Source organism: Melitaea cinxia, chromosome 9, assembly GCF_905220565.1.
Source record: "Melitaea cinxia chromosome 9, ilMelCinx1.1, whole genome shotgun sequence".
Lineage (NCBI taxonomy): Eukaryota > Metazoa > Arthropoda > Insecta > Lepidoptera > Nymphalidae > Melitaea > Melitaea cinxia.
Genome location: NC_059402.1, coordinates 8,577,815 through 8,593,104, shown reverse-complemented (window position 1 = coordinate 8,593,104; position 15,290 = coordinate 8,577,815). Strand labels below are relative to the sequence as shown.

The following is a 15,290-nucleotide window of genomic DNA, read 5'->3' as shown; positions in this document are numbered from 1 at the left end:
GTAGTGGCCCTGCTTTCTGTTCCTCGAGTTGCGGGTTCGATTCCCGCCTGAGTCTGGGTGTAATATTTGTATTTATATATTTATGTATGTATTATTTCTATGCATATTTAAAAAAGGCAGTCGGTTGTTACCTGTAACACAAGCATTACGTTGCTTATCACTGGAACAGACAACCGTGTGTATATGTTATAAGATATTTATTTATTTATTTTATTTTCTCACCTATACCTATATCAAAAATCCTAGAGAAAGCTAGAATTTAAAAGAAGAAGAAGAATACCTATATTAATATAATTATATGAAATTTCAAACAATAAATTACTGACATCTTTAAACTTTTTGTATTCAAGTGAATCATATTTTTTATTAATGCACTATGTACTGTAAAACATTTATCATTTACTAGCTGTACCCTGGGCGCGTTGCTATGATTTTTATTTTCTTTATTTTTTTCGTTCCAACTCGGAAACCTTTGTGGGGTCATGCACAACACAACACTTTGCTGAAGATCATGACATGATCAAATGGATACTTTACGATTATATAAAGAACATACAGACAAACATCATATTTATAGATTGTTATCGAAGTTTCAAAAACTTTATTTTGAACCTAATAATGTATTTTGAATATGAACGATTCTGTTCTGTGTTCAGTAATAGATGAATAGGCGAATGATATCAACAGGTGTTTTATCAAACACTGACGTTCTTTTTCTTATAGCTGGAAACCCCCTGCCAAATTCATAAGCATCTACTAATATAGACCTTTTATATACTTTTAATAATACCAAATAACTCTTTGTTCTCCATATCTATGAGTACCTACTTAGGCCTAATTTCGTTTAATGAATTGAATGGGACATTATCACCATAAGATGTTAAAATTACAACAGGAATAGTGATAACTAAAGCGTGAACATTACTAATTATACTTTTAGGTTCACCAGCCGTATTCAAGTTCATCCACCGACTTCGTGAACAAGGATCGATCGCGAAACGATTTTTATCAAAGTATTTACAAACATTGAACCACACCTTCCGGACTCTTATCGTTTTCAGATTTCACTTTATCACTTTTAGGCACGATAACGTTATCTGTTAATTGTGTTGCGATTGTTAGATCTTTCGTAATACTTAAAAGACAAGCGATGAAGCTTACGACAGAATATCCAAGGCTGCTTCGAACACGTAGCGGTACAAACGACGGCCAATTAAACATTAAGTATGGAATACATCATTTCGTTAATTAGATACAATATTTGTTTTTAATTTAAGCGTGTTCGTGGTTTCAATGAATAATTAATTGTTCGCATAGTGTGAACGTTGACGTAGTAACAACATTTTCGTAAAGAAACTCTAAGGTTATGCATTAATCATTTTCATTGTACATTGCCGATAGATCAATATTATAATTAAGTATCAATGAATTCAAACGAACTTGGCTTTATTGTATCACATAAAAATACTGGTCGTAAGGACACGGGTAACGAGTTATCTATTAACAATATAGAATACATTTTATAAATATAATTTAAAAAAAATCATTGGTTACTATAATATAATTAATATGTATAAAAGTAAATATTATTTAGTTTATATATTATAAAGTATTAAATATTATTAGTAATATAAATTATTCATTTATCAATTCAGCGACAAATAATAAACATGTTTAGGAATATTTTATGATTAAATTTTGTTTTTATCTAAAGGCGAAATAAAAAATACTACTTCTAAGCCAAAAGTAACTTAGAAATTAAAAGAATTAACTGGTGTAGTTTCACTACTCACTTACTATTCTGAAACTACCTGTGTATTAATGAAGTAACCGAATTTTAACCTAGTTAAAAAGGGAGGTTTATAATATTCTCTTGTATTTGTGAATTATCACAATTCTATTAAAAACTTCCATTAATCCTTAAGATCTCATATAAAGAGTACGAAAAAAATTTCAACCACTATAGCTGTAAGTGCATATTGGAGGTTTAGTTTGTTGATAGAAAATGTAATGTTTTACGTTGAAAAGACAAGTAATAATTGTGTTTGCCCGCAAATTAAAAAAAAAAAAAAACGTGTATGTATACAATATAATACAACGTATGTAGACGAAAAAATAATTAAGTAAATACGTGTTATCAAAGATTATTCAAAAAGTAGTCATCAGATCTCGATCAAATTTAAATGGGACTACAAGACAAATATCCGCTTTCGATAAAGTAAGAGTCTTCAAAATCGGTACACCCAGTGAAACGTTATGCGGTTTAATACAACGACGGTTGACGAGAAAATAGCTAAGTAAATACACATTATTAGATATAACTAGAAAAGTACTTGTAAGATCTCAATTAAATTTAAATGGGACCACGTGACACGCAACACCTTTCAATAAAAAAGAAAAACCATTGAAATCGGTCCACGTATTGTCAAAAGTTCTAAGGTACACATTGAGAACTTGCTCCTTTTTTGGAAGTCGGTTAAAAAGGATTTGCTAAATCGCACACATTGAAATATCGACTCGGTAGAAATACACGTGTAATGTTAAAACAATTACTACCTGTCTCGTAAAATACATTAGTGTGCAACTAGTCGCACAGCCAAACTTTGTCTGTTGATGTTATTTTACTGGAACTTTATAACCTATTTCACAAGACAAATTGAATAAGTCTAAAATAAATTTGAATACAAAGTAATGCTTGTAGATGTTTCAACTAAACTGTTTATTATTATTTAGGGATATAGCGAATGGTTTATTTAATGGTGTTAATATTATTTGCAAATATTAATTTAGTGTGTATGTTTCAACATTATTCATAGAAAAAGCTTGAATCAGAATCTTTAGGCGTTTACAGTTTAATACTTATTGATCTATACATGTAATGATATCAGAACTATATTCATACAACATTTACTAAAAACAGGTCTTACTTTTATTACGAGCGCACATACGGAAGTATTAAATAAACTCCCTCAAACTGAATGAGATTCGTGCAACTTAATTTTTCAGCTGAGGCCAACGCTCTGAACGTGGGTTTACAATATGACGCCCACCTATTTTCGGTCTGTCTATATTTAATGCGCATTTCACGTTACTACGATGAAAAAGCTGCCGAATTTGCGACTCATGGTCAAACGATCATTATTCGAGAAAAACAAGTCACATTAAGAATCGATTAATACTGACAATTATGACGAATGTGGGGCATTGTTTATTTGTTGTAACCTGACACACATTTTACACCTGGTTACGTTACTTACGGGCAGGTGCGGCTCGTGACATTTTTTGATGGAGGTTCACAAAAAATATCCATCCGTCCATGCAGATTCACCACCACTGCAGGCGCCAGATTCAAATACCAGACACGGAAAACCATTTATTTTATTTATACACGGTCATTTATTGCTTTCTTCACATCCACACAACCAAGGGGTTTTGAAATATTGTTTTTGTTCAGATTTAAAAACACGCGTAATAGATTTATTTATTTATACTTTCGCACGCCAATACAAGGTACAGTATTACAAATGATATATAATAAAAATAGGTAAAAAAACTTTTTAAGTTAAACGGTTTTATGTTAAACATACATTGCAATGTTTAAGATAAATGTACTAAAAACCAAAAAATAATAAAATAGATACAGTCGTGGGAATTATAAACATATGCATAGACTAGACTAAAATAAAACCGTGGGGCACGTCAATTGTCTACAATCGTTGATTAAAATGTTTGTTTTGTAATGTTACACTATAATTAGGCAGTTGTTCAACCGATAAAGATGGACGTGTGATAAGTAGGGCTAGAATGTGGAAACAAGCTAGCAAGCTCGATTATAAGCGAGTTTTAGGGTTTCATAGTGGTGAGCGAGTAGTACTTTTATCATATGTTTTGTCGATTAAAGACAAACTACGAGCAGTGAAACGATTCCTCGCCAGCCAGCAGTGTGAATGTCCAACGATAAACTAGTTGAAACATCTCTTTTATTTACATGGAGTGTATAACTATTGGAATTTCCATGAGCAAGAAAATAGTAAGTAATTTCCTCACCGTCTGCGGGCCAACTGCCTATTTTAACGACGAATTAAACGATTCTTCTATCGCACATTAAGTCGATAATTTGTAGACAATGACGTGCCCCACGGTTTTATTTTAGTCTAGTCTATGCATATGTTTATAATTCCCACGACTGTATCTATTTTATTATTTTTTGGTTTTTAGTACATTTATCTTAAACATTGCAATGTATGTTTAACATAAAACCGTTTAACTTAAAAAGTTTTTTTACCTATTTTTATTTTCTAGTTTTTAGTTTTTATTTCGCATTCTGTTTAATTCATTTAGTGCTTCATTATTGCAAGGCCCATCTTAAATATTGAGGTTGTATAGTGCACTGTATTCTTCTTGTCAAGCCCTTTTATTTGATACCCATATTGGTGGGATTGATAAAAAATTGTTATCAGACATTTGGTAGCGGCGGCCAGCTTAGATTTCAATTTTGCATAGTAAATTGTATTCTACTTGTTGAGACCTTTCATTTGATACCCATGTTGATGGGATTGATAAAACCTAAGTTATCCGCCATTTTGTAGAGGCCGCCATCTTGGATTTTAATTTTATATAGTACATTGATTATACTGGTTGAGCACTTTCATTTGATACCCATATTGATGGGATCGATAAAACCTACGTTATCCGCCATTTTGTAGCGGCCGCCATCTTGTATTTCAATTTTTTATAGTATATTGTATTCTGCTTGTTGATCCCTTTCATTTGATACCCATATTGATGGGATTATAATAAATAATAATATAATAATATATAAAATTATAATGATAATGAATAAACATAATTGTATTGTCACCAAAATCCAAAGTGTATACAAAATTTCAGATTAATCGGTTGACAGGAAGAGGGTGAAATTTGAATTACTAAATTTGACCCAAGAATAAATAATAAAAAATAAATAAAACAAACGGGGTGAGCTAAATAAAACCGTTTAAAAATAGAAATTGTATCAGTTGCAACAGCCGGCCTTATTTCTAATACAGCGATCTCTTCCAGGCAACCTTTGGGGACAGGACTAAAAAAGGATTTAGTTTTCGTATAGAAATAATTTAATGTAGTATAGTATAGTATTTCATCATCATCATCACTTCAGCCTATCGCACTCTGCTGCTGGACATAGGCCTCCACAAGTTCATGTGTGTTGCCGTATAGGAGGCGGAGGCGGCTGGCTGAGGTCGGACTCGACCTCGTGATCAGCCGCATAAAGAGTTTGGGGCTTCGTGTCAGAATTGACAAGACCAAAGCCCTCCTCTTCCGCGGGACCGGACCACCACCAACATATCCTGCAGATTGGAGAGGGGAGGGTCAGGATGAACCCCCAAATGAAATATCTAAGGCTCATCCTTAGCGGAGGGTGAACCTTCGGCCCACACTTCGCTATGGTGGGACCGAAGGTCGTGGAGGTGGCGAGTGCACTGGGCAGACTCCTCCCGAACCTCGGAGGACCCAGCGCCGCCTGCAGGCAGCTATATTCCGGAGTCTGCGGAGTATTGTGACGTACGTACGACCCCAGTTTGGGCGGATCGCCTCACTGCGAGGAATAAGGCCACACTGCGGTCGACGCAGAGGATCATCGCGGTGAGGGTGATCCGGGGGTACCGTACGATATCGTGGGCTGATACGATATGGTGAGGTCTAGCCGGCGACCCCCGTGGGAGCTCGTGGCGGAAGTCCTTGCCGAGACCTACTCATACGTCTCGGGTAGGTAGGGCTCTCGGTGAGAACCCCACGTTGGACGGCATCCTAAGGGTGCGCCGGATGGGGCAAGAAGCATTAATGCGGAGGTGGGGGGAGGACCTAGCGGAGCAGCCGTATGGCATACGAGTAACGGCTGCCTTGCGCCCGGTCCTTGAGCGGTCTATGCGCCGTAAGCGCAAGCCCCTCACCTTCTGTCTGACGCAAGTTCTCACCGGGCACAGCTGCTTTGGTGTGAATACTTGTGTCGGACGGCCCAAAAGGAGCCGACGACTGGATGTCACGATTGTGGCGCGGCGGTGGACTCTGCCCAGCACACCCTCGAGGTGTGCCCGAGATGGGCGGCACAGCGTCGCGATCTGACGACAGTCCTCGGAGGGGCCTTATCACTGCCGAGCGTCATCACCGAGATGAGTCCTGGACGGCGATGGTCTCCTTCTGCGAGACAGTACTGTCCCAGAAGGAAAACGACAAGCGGATGAGAGAGGAGGCCACCGACGAGGCCTCCGTCCGCAGGCGACGAACAGGGGTACGTAGGAGGCGCTACTTAATGCGCCTCCAGTAACGCCCCTGTGCTCGTGTCGGGCCTGGACGAGAACTCGGTCCTGCTAGACATGGCGTCGACGGGATTGTTCAGAGATGAGCCGGACAGTCCCCATGGAGGAGAAGTCTGGCCTTTTCGCCGAGGCCAGCCGGTCGCTGGAGGGATCCTGTTGCCTGCAGATCCGGGACGCACGGGTTTGGTCGATATTACACCCCCAAGTGCTGAAACCGACATACGGTCTAGGACTGCCTACCCGGGCGTCCCGGTTATCACCCGTAAATGCATTCCCCTGCGATACCAAAAAAAAATGTGTGTTGCCGTATGGTATTTAATATAAAGTAATATAGGATTTATAATTACCTGTGTAATTTTAAATCGTATATTTGGAGTAATGCACACACGTAATGCAGTGCACCAGCGCTCTTTTTAGGACGAGCCGCCTCTGGTTAAGTTACAGCTATATCGTGTCAAACTAGCTGTGCACGCGCTTCGACCGCGTAGAATTAAATAAAAAATATTGTTCAGCCCGCAGAGTTAAAAATAAAAATATTTCTAAAATAAAAGTAGCCTGAGTTACTCCTTATTACATCAGCTATCTGCCAGTGAAAGTCCCGTCAAAATCGGTTCAGCCGTTTCAGAGATTCGCCGGAGCAGACAGACTGACAGACGGGCAGACAAAAATTGTAAAAAATGTCATTTTGGTATATGTACTGTGTATACATCATTGTGCATTTAGTAAAAAGCGGTTATTTTAATATTACAAACAGACACTCCAATTTTATTTATTTGTATAGATTACATAGCATAGCTTAGAAAAACGTCAATTATTCAACTGGTATTGATTTGATTCGTTTATCTTTACCAACATTTGTTCGTAATGAAATCAGTTTGTTTAGCTTTCACAGTCCGTTCTTGTAATTTAAATTATTTAAATCACGATTAGTTGTTTGAGAAACAGAAACGGGTTCACATTTGACGTTATTCTCTTAATTGAACAAGCCTCCAATATCACGCGAATACTGCGACGGAGATAATCTTTAACGAATATAATGTACAGATCATGTGGAAGATGGTGAATGTCGTTGAACACCAGAGACATAAGTAGTTAAGCGATTACATTGAATTAATATTTAAAATTCAAAGGTTGGTTGTTGGTTGTTGGTAGTGCATGTATTGTGTATTTTTGTAATTTTCTATAGAATTACACTCATATATGCGCAGTAAAATATTTCAGCGAACATTTGATGAATATAAAACTTATAACTTACAACCTATGAAGTATGAAACACATAGGCTAAAAGCTTTTACCTTCATAAACCACTCGATTGAATATATAACCGCAGGCAACCGCAAAATTTTCAACATTATAACTTTCATAATTTAAAATCACTTAAAATATTTTAACGTTGTCAAGTATTTAGAGCAGTCGGTTAGGTTCCATTATCTGATACAATTATAAATATAAACATTGTAGTAAAATTTCTATTAATTAATGAATGATTTGTAATAAATGAATTGCCGCGCGAACCGTAACGCGATACGTTTACCTCGTAAACGAATGTAATAGACCATGTCAGAAATTATCCAATAAAGCATATATAATACTCGTATGAATCGAGTTATATTAAACGTAAGCGCGTAAAAAACAACACCTATTTATTGTTATGATGTCTCGCTCTATTATTATCAAAACAGAAGTCAACGTCGTACGTCACCACATTAATGCCACATCTTATATCTATACTTCCGTTATTTTACGTCATAGCTTCACTACGATCTATTTATATTGTTTGTAAGTAAATGCACAAGACAATTTTAGACCGATTTTTAGGACATTACTAGGTGAGTTTATTGTTTTAAAAATAACTTCCACGTAAATATTTAAGAATGAATAACGGATAAAATATTAAGATTCAAATGATCATTAAATATAATGATCTGATGTGAACATAAGGAAGTTTGAAAATCATGACTATAAAATAAAATATTCTAAAATGTGCGAAGCACCTTATATATACAGTAATATTAGGAAAATTTTATAGTAATATATAAAATGTTAATAATTTGGATGAGAATTGCGTGTCGCGACGATGACAAACGTTATAATACGCTACTATATACAGTAAAACTGAAAGTAAAAGTATGCCAAGAAAATGCAGCTGCATATAATAAATAGTAAATAGTATACGACCGATGACCGTAAAACGAGCAATATCTGGCGGAAAATGGTTTACTTAACCAATTTAATTAATTAATTATCCGATTGTCTTTCCGCGGGAAGGCGCGTTTTTGTAAACGTTTACAAATATTTTTGTTTTTATTTCTTTCTGCAGGATATTACTTCACTTAAAACATTGTTACGTACATTATGAATGTATTGCTTAGGTACGTTTCATCTGTATTACATGCTTGTATTATTATATATTTGAAAAGTTGAGTCGCTTGAAATTAAAGACTAAATATAAACATAGACTCAGATTAATAAACAAAAGGCAGATGGAGCGCGCCGAACATGCGAGTGAAGCCACCAAAGCGAATACAAAATCAAAAGCGAATACAAAGTCGCAGCAGTGCTAAAGATAGCGTCGTATTGTATAAACGTCTCGAGTGATTCATTATTTTGTGTCAAAAAATGCCGTCTTGTGTTATTAAACATTGTGAAAGTTGTTCCCAAAAATAAAAAAAAGAGGATAGAATTTCATTTCACAGATAAATTATAAATTATTTAATTGATTTTATTATTTATTCACTCAATAAATTATATGGTTATCTCGGAACACAAAACATCGACATTAATTCAACTGTGTTGCCAGTGTTCGGCGAAATGTTTTTCCCTTCAATTGGGGAAACTACGTGATGGTCTAGGCGTTAGTGAGACTGACTTTTAAATGTACGGACGTGTATTCGATTTCCACACGTAATATCACGCCTAAATAGTTATTCCGAATTTAGATGTATTTTTATCTATTATTACCATTTACTGTGATTCGGTCATTAATATCTAATGCAGGAGCTTAAATAAAAATGTATAATGTATATCAATTCAGGTTATTATATATATATATATATATATATATATATATATATATATATATATATGATAATGATGAAGTTATTTACATATATGGTATATTTTGTTAAGTTGTGGGCAATAGCCAGATTATAATATTAGTGGAATTAATGGAAGATGCTAGATATATTTAAAGAATACATATTGTAATCAGTGTCAAGTTTTATTATTTAATGATTCTACGCGAGGAATGGGTTTCTATTATTCGCCAAAGCAGGCAAGACAATAATTGGCAGGCTTCAAAATTTTGCGTTGTGTGTTCATTACATTTTAAAGAGGATGGCTTATGCTTTACCGAAAAATGTCGTAGGTTGATAAAAAAAAATTCCAATGTAATTATTTGTAATACTATCTAATCTTTTGGTCTAGTCTTTAAGTTGTCTGTATATCGATGTATGTGTGTGTGTGAATAAATGATGATGATGATGATTATTATTATTATTAATAAATATTTTAAATTATGTATGTTTTTTAATTTGTCTAATGAAATAAATATGATACTACTGAAAAACACTAAAGTTTTATTATCTAGAGTTGTAAACATTGTAAAGTCCATTTAAACCTTATTAAACAAAAACAAAATTAATACCCGAAGCAAAGTGTGGACGGACCGCTAGTTATAAAAATCTTGACATATTACCTATTTCTTTCGTTATTTTTAACGAAACCTTTATTAATATTATTATTATTATTAAAGTATTTATTTAGTTATAAATTCATGTATCCAAATAAAACTTTAGAACCTATTGTCGTAAAAGGACATTTTAAAAAATACAGGGAGTTTTTTCTTTTTATGGTATCATTATACACACATAGATGCACGTGTTCCTACAATGCCATTTCTAGTCGCCACGCACACATGAATAAAAAGTGGCTTCATACTTTTTGTTGCACACGCTCCATCTGCCTTTTGTTTATTAATCTGAGCATAAAGACTATAATTTTTATCTTTGAGCATTATAATTGCAATAAATTTCCTGTTTGTAGCAAAATAAAATAAATATGAAAAATGTTTCATTACAATATATGCATATTGTATAGGAAGGCATGCACATAAAGAACAAGTTACTCTATGCTGAAAATTAAATTATTCCTACGCGTTTCCCACAATTTTATATTATAAGTTATCTAGGAAGCCAAAAAAAAAACCTTTATTTTTATAGCTTGATTTATATTCCAGTTTAGATTTATCCGGCATAAATCTATTTCTTAACTGAGGAATTTGGTCATGATTATAAACCGATCAATTAGCAAATAATAATAATAATTAAATATAGTAAATAATAATTTATAGCTGAAGATTTTAAAACTATTTAAGGTTTTGAATAACAGTTTAAAACAGGTTTTCGCTGTAGAATGTTTGATTATAATTCGAAATATAAATCAATCACTTTCACATTGAACTACTTATATAAATGCCTGTAAATGTCCCACTATTTTATCTTGTACAGGAGAATACAACAGTTTAATCTGGCACGGCGAGTTCGAAGATAAAATAGAGAAAAAAATTGTAATTACCTTATCGAAAGTAATAACTGGGTTTGCAGATCCTATGGTTCCATCTTTTTTCTTCTCAATCTTGTACACAACGATGTTATTCTCCCGCACCGTGTGTACGACGAAAGCTTTTGAATCTGGACTCCAGGCCACGTGAGATGCGTGGTCAAACTCAATATTCACCCTGAGTGTCTTGTGTTCCTTGACATTCAGATCTCGAATGTCCCATATCATCACCGAGCCATCTGGTGATAAAATTCTTATTGTAAAATTCTCTAATGAATTCTATACAAATAAATAAAATTGGAGTGTCTGTTTGTAATATTAAAATAATCGCTTATTACTAAATGCATATAGATGTTACACGGTACATATGTCTGTCTGTCTGTTTGTTCCGGATAATCTCTGAAGCGGTTGGATCGATTTTGACGAGCCTTTCACTGGCAGATAGCTGATGTAGTAAGGAGTAACTTAGGCTGCTTTTATTTCAGAAATTTATTTATTTTAAAACTGAACAATAACTTTTTTGTTAAATTCCACGCGGATGAAGTCGCATGCACAGCTAGTAGTAAAGTTAAAGATGAAAATTTTACTTAAAGATTCAAGGATTAACGTCATTCTTTTATTGTAGGTATAAACAAAAAAAATCATCTTCCATGACCATGGTATAAAGTTATAACAAGGCTCATAACTTATATAGTAACATCACGAATACGTTTAATTGGTAAAAATCTATATATAGAAAAATCTCACGTCACTATATATGTATGTTAATGATAAACTCCAAAACTACTGAACCAATTTTTATAAAATTTTGTAAGCGTCTGTAATTTGGTCCAACTTGGGGGATGTGGTATTTTTTATCTCAATTGAACCCGGTAGGTGGCGCTGATATCGGTATGTAACTCCGAAACTACTGAACCAATTTTTATCAAATTTTGTAAGCATCTGTATTTGGTCCAACTTGGGAGATAGGGTAGTTTTTATCTAAATAGGATCCGGTAGGTGGCGCTGCTATCGGTATGTATGCAATCAAATATGGTAGCTGCTTTCCGGGCAGGACATCGTCTGCCGGGTCCGCTAGTACATAATAAATAATATTCGATGCATTTATACGGATACAAAGATATGTATTCAATTTAGTATCATTTTAATCGCTTTAAATCATTCTGATGGCTGGTGAAGTGTCAATCTTAACATATTTGTCAACCTCATTTTCATTTATCATTATTGTCAACCTCGATTTCAGTCATACGTAAACGTAGGTGAAGACGCGTCACCCACTTGTGTGTCATTAAATAAAGAAAAATTACAAACTTTCTTTGTTTTCAATATTATATTTTAACGACAATAATGTACATTTTTATGACGTTATTTAAACATTTAACATCAAACTTGTTAGAGACTAACAGTAATATACTCGTATAATGATTCCTACAATTCACGGTTCGTACTCGTAGTAGTCATTCATCTCTTCGTCTTTTGTTTGTTTTACTTCAATAATAACACCTACTATAATAATAATAAAAACTGCAATACAAATTACAATAGAAACACACTTTCTATTTTTTGCTATTTCTCTTTCCGGGTCCATCCATATAAAGATACCTACACAAACTCTTTTTCAATACAGAAAAATTTGTAATATAAAAAACCTTAAAGTCCTTTGTTTTATTCTTCTATATTGTTACCTATTTTTTAATACGAAGGTAATTTTAAATGACATTTTTTCTACTTCTTAGTAACAATGTTATTCAAAAATGAAAACAGCTATATTTTTTGCAACCATATACCCAAAACATGAACAAAAAATGGGTAACAGCTTATGTATGCTTTTTGTATGGTTAAATTAAATATATATTGGGTAAGTAATTTAAATCTATACTGGTATATTTAAAACTGTAAGAGTGATTGATAAATATATTTTGAATAGTTACTAGTTAAATCATAAGTTTGAACATTAAACAACAGTGTGTGTGTGTGTCAAATACACGGTTGTACTTCTTCACTCACTCCTTCTGCACTCCTTATCTGTATAAACTAATGTCCGCGTAGTTTTCGTAAAAAGGGGGACAAAGATTTTCCTCCACGATAGTCGTCATGTATACTTAACATAATTCTACTTTTTTAGAAGTATCATATAGTATAATTACTTTTACATTTAAAATGCTTTGTTTTGTAAAAATACTAATAATACATAAATAAAAAATATTTTTTTTAATTATGAATAAAAATATATTAAATCAATAACAAAAACATTACACAAACTATATACCATGAATTTGACACCCACATATTATAAACTCTTTGTAGATTGTCAAAGTTAGTAGTCCAATTGAAAATATTTAAAAAAAGGTTCTTTATTTTCATAATTTTTTGTTTATTTTCAATTTAAATTTTTAATTATGGTCGAATTTCAACCTATTGCCGACCACTAGTGAATAATAAAAATAAGATGATACGCTCACGTGTTATATTATTCAATTAATTTACAAAATAGAATACTAAGTAGGTAGGTATAATAATGCATTTCTTAAAATGCTTGAAAACATTTAAAAAATAATTTCGTAAGAGTTTAAAATTTAAGTTCTTGTAAGTAGTAAGTGTGTGTTGTGTAAACAAATATGGCGAACTTCCGACCACAGACGAATAGAGTAATATTGTAAGTACAGTAGTGACACAAAGAGCAAATTAATGAACAATATTAATAAGCCATAGACGAATATAAAATTCATTTTATGTTCAAATATTCAACGCTAACATATTGCTAAAATTATTTCAAAACCTAATAATATATAGAATATTTTTGCTAAGAATTAGTAGAGGTACAGAATTACAAAAAAAATAAATAAATATCTAGCATGGAGCATAAAAAAACGAGCATAAAAGCAACAAATTTATATTTCGTTTATGTGAAATGGTCGGTTAAAAGACGCCACAAATAAATATTACAACAAAATAGGGCCGCCTGTGACTAGAAAAAAAGTCGGCCCTATTATTATTGTCAGCCAGTCAGTCAGCTCAGCCTATTGCAGTCCACTGCTGGACATAGGCCTCCCCAAGTTCGTGCCAAACATCTCGGTTTTCCGCAATCCTCATCCAGACTACACCGACAATTTTACGTAGATCGTCGGTCCAACGGGCCGGAGGACGTCCCACACTGCGTTTGCCAAGACGCGGTCTCCACTCCAGAACCCGTCTGCTCCAACGACTATCGGTCCTGCAGCACAGATAGCCAGCCCACTGCCACTTCAACTTGTAATTTTGTGGGCAATGTCGGTTACTTTCGTTCTCTCGCGGATAGTCTCATTTCTAATCCTATCTTAGAGAGACCCCAAGCATTAATATTATTGTCACATTCTTTGTATTTACTATGAATAAAAAACCTTGCGCTGGCGGCACACTCTCTCTAACATCAAAAAAAAGGACTAATAACATTGTTCTCCACGAAGCTCTCAGTGGGTAATCCTTAGTCTCATCCTAAAGTCTCAAATTTTTTTTCCTGTGAACTACAGTAAACTTTTATGCCATTGCTATGTGGTATACTTTAATATTATATGGGATAGCGTTAAATATGTTCAGGGTGAAATTGATATTGAGAAATATTCATAACATAAAATAAAACCTTTACAATGAACACTTTACACAACACTTATAACAAATAAGAAAAAAAACAATTAATAACAAAAACAAATTAATAACAAATCGCTTTACGGTAACATTATTTAACAAATTATAATTCGTAAAAATTTAAAATATAGGTAAAGAACGGCCTATTTTATCGCTCATGCTGTTCATTTACTTATACTCATTCATCTCTAAAAATATAATGACCACATCCCTATTTGCCTTTTAAAAAAATAAATTGAAATGTCATATTCAAAAATATTAGTTATCTGTACTCTCGGAATTCGTATTTTAGTAGTTTTTTGTGTTTAAAATGATAAATTGATATTTATTTTTAGTGAAATAAATAGTAAATGGAATTTTACAAATATCCGTAAGGTAATGTGCTGTGAAAGTGAGTGATAAATGCGGAAAAAAACCCGAATTAAGATCGACAGGGGTTTGTTTACCAAATAAGACTCTACCAAAAAAACGGAATATAGTAGTTTATGCTGTGTGGTTACGGCATCAAAGAATATAGCCACCCCCTCTCTTCCCGTGGGTGTCGTAAGAGGTGACTAAGGGATAACACAGTTCCACTACTACCTTGGAACTTAAAAAGCCGACCGATGGCGGGATAACTATCCAACTGCTGGCTTTGAAATACACAGGCCGAAGACGGGCAGCAGCGTTTTCGGTGCGACAAAGCCAGCCCTGCGGTCGCAAGCCCTGCGGTCACCAACCCACCTGCCCAGCGTGGTGACTATGGGCAAAAAACATGAGTTCACGCCATTTTTGGCGTGAATTTGTGGA

The 15,290-nt window shown here is 34.0% G+C and overlaps 1 protein-coding gene across 1 annotated transcript in view; it reads right to left on the bottom strand.

Moving 5' to 3' along the window:
• The window catches only part of LOC123656398 (transducin beta-like protein 2), an 88,202-nt gene that overhangs the window by 25,291 nt on the left and 47,621 nt on the right, over positions 1–15,290 (bottom strand). Inside the window, exon 3 of the mRNA XM_045592087.1 lies at positions 10,893–11,116. Coding sequence (XP_045448043.1) covers positions 10,893–11,116 — 224 coding nt within the window. The remainder of the gene's footprint in view (positions 1–10,892; positions 11,117–15,290) is intronic.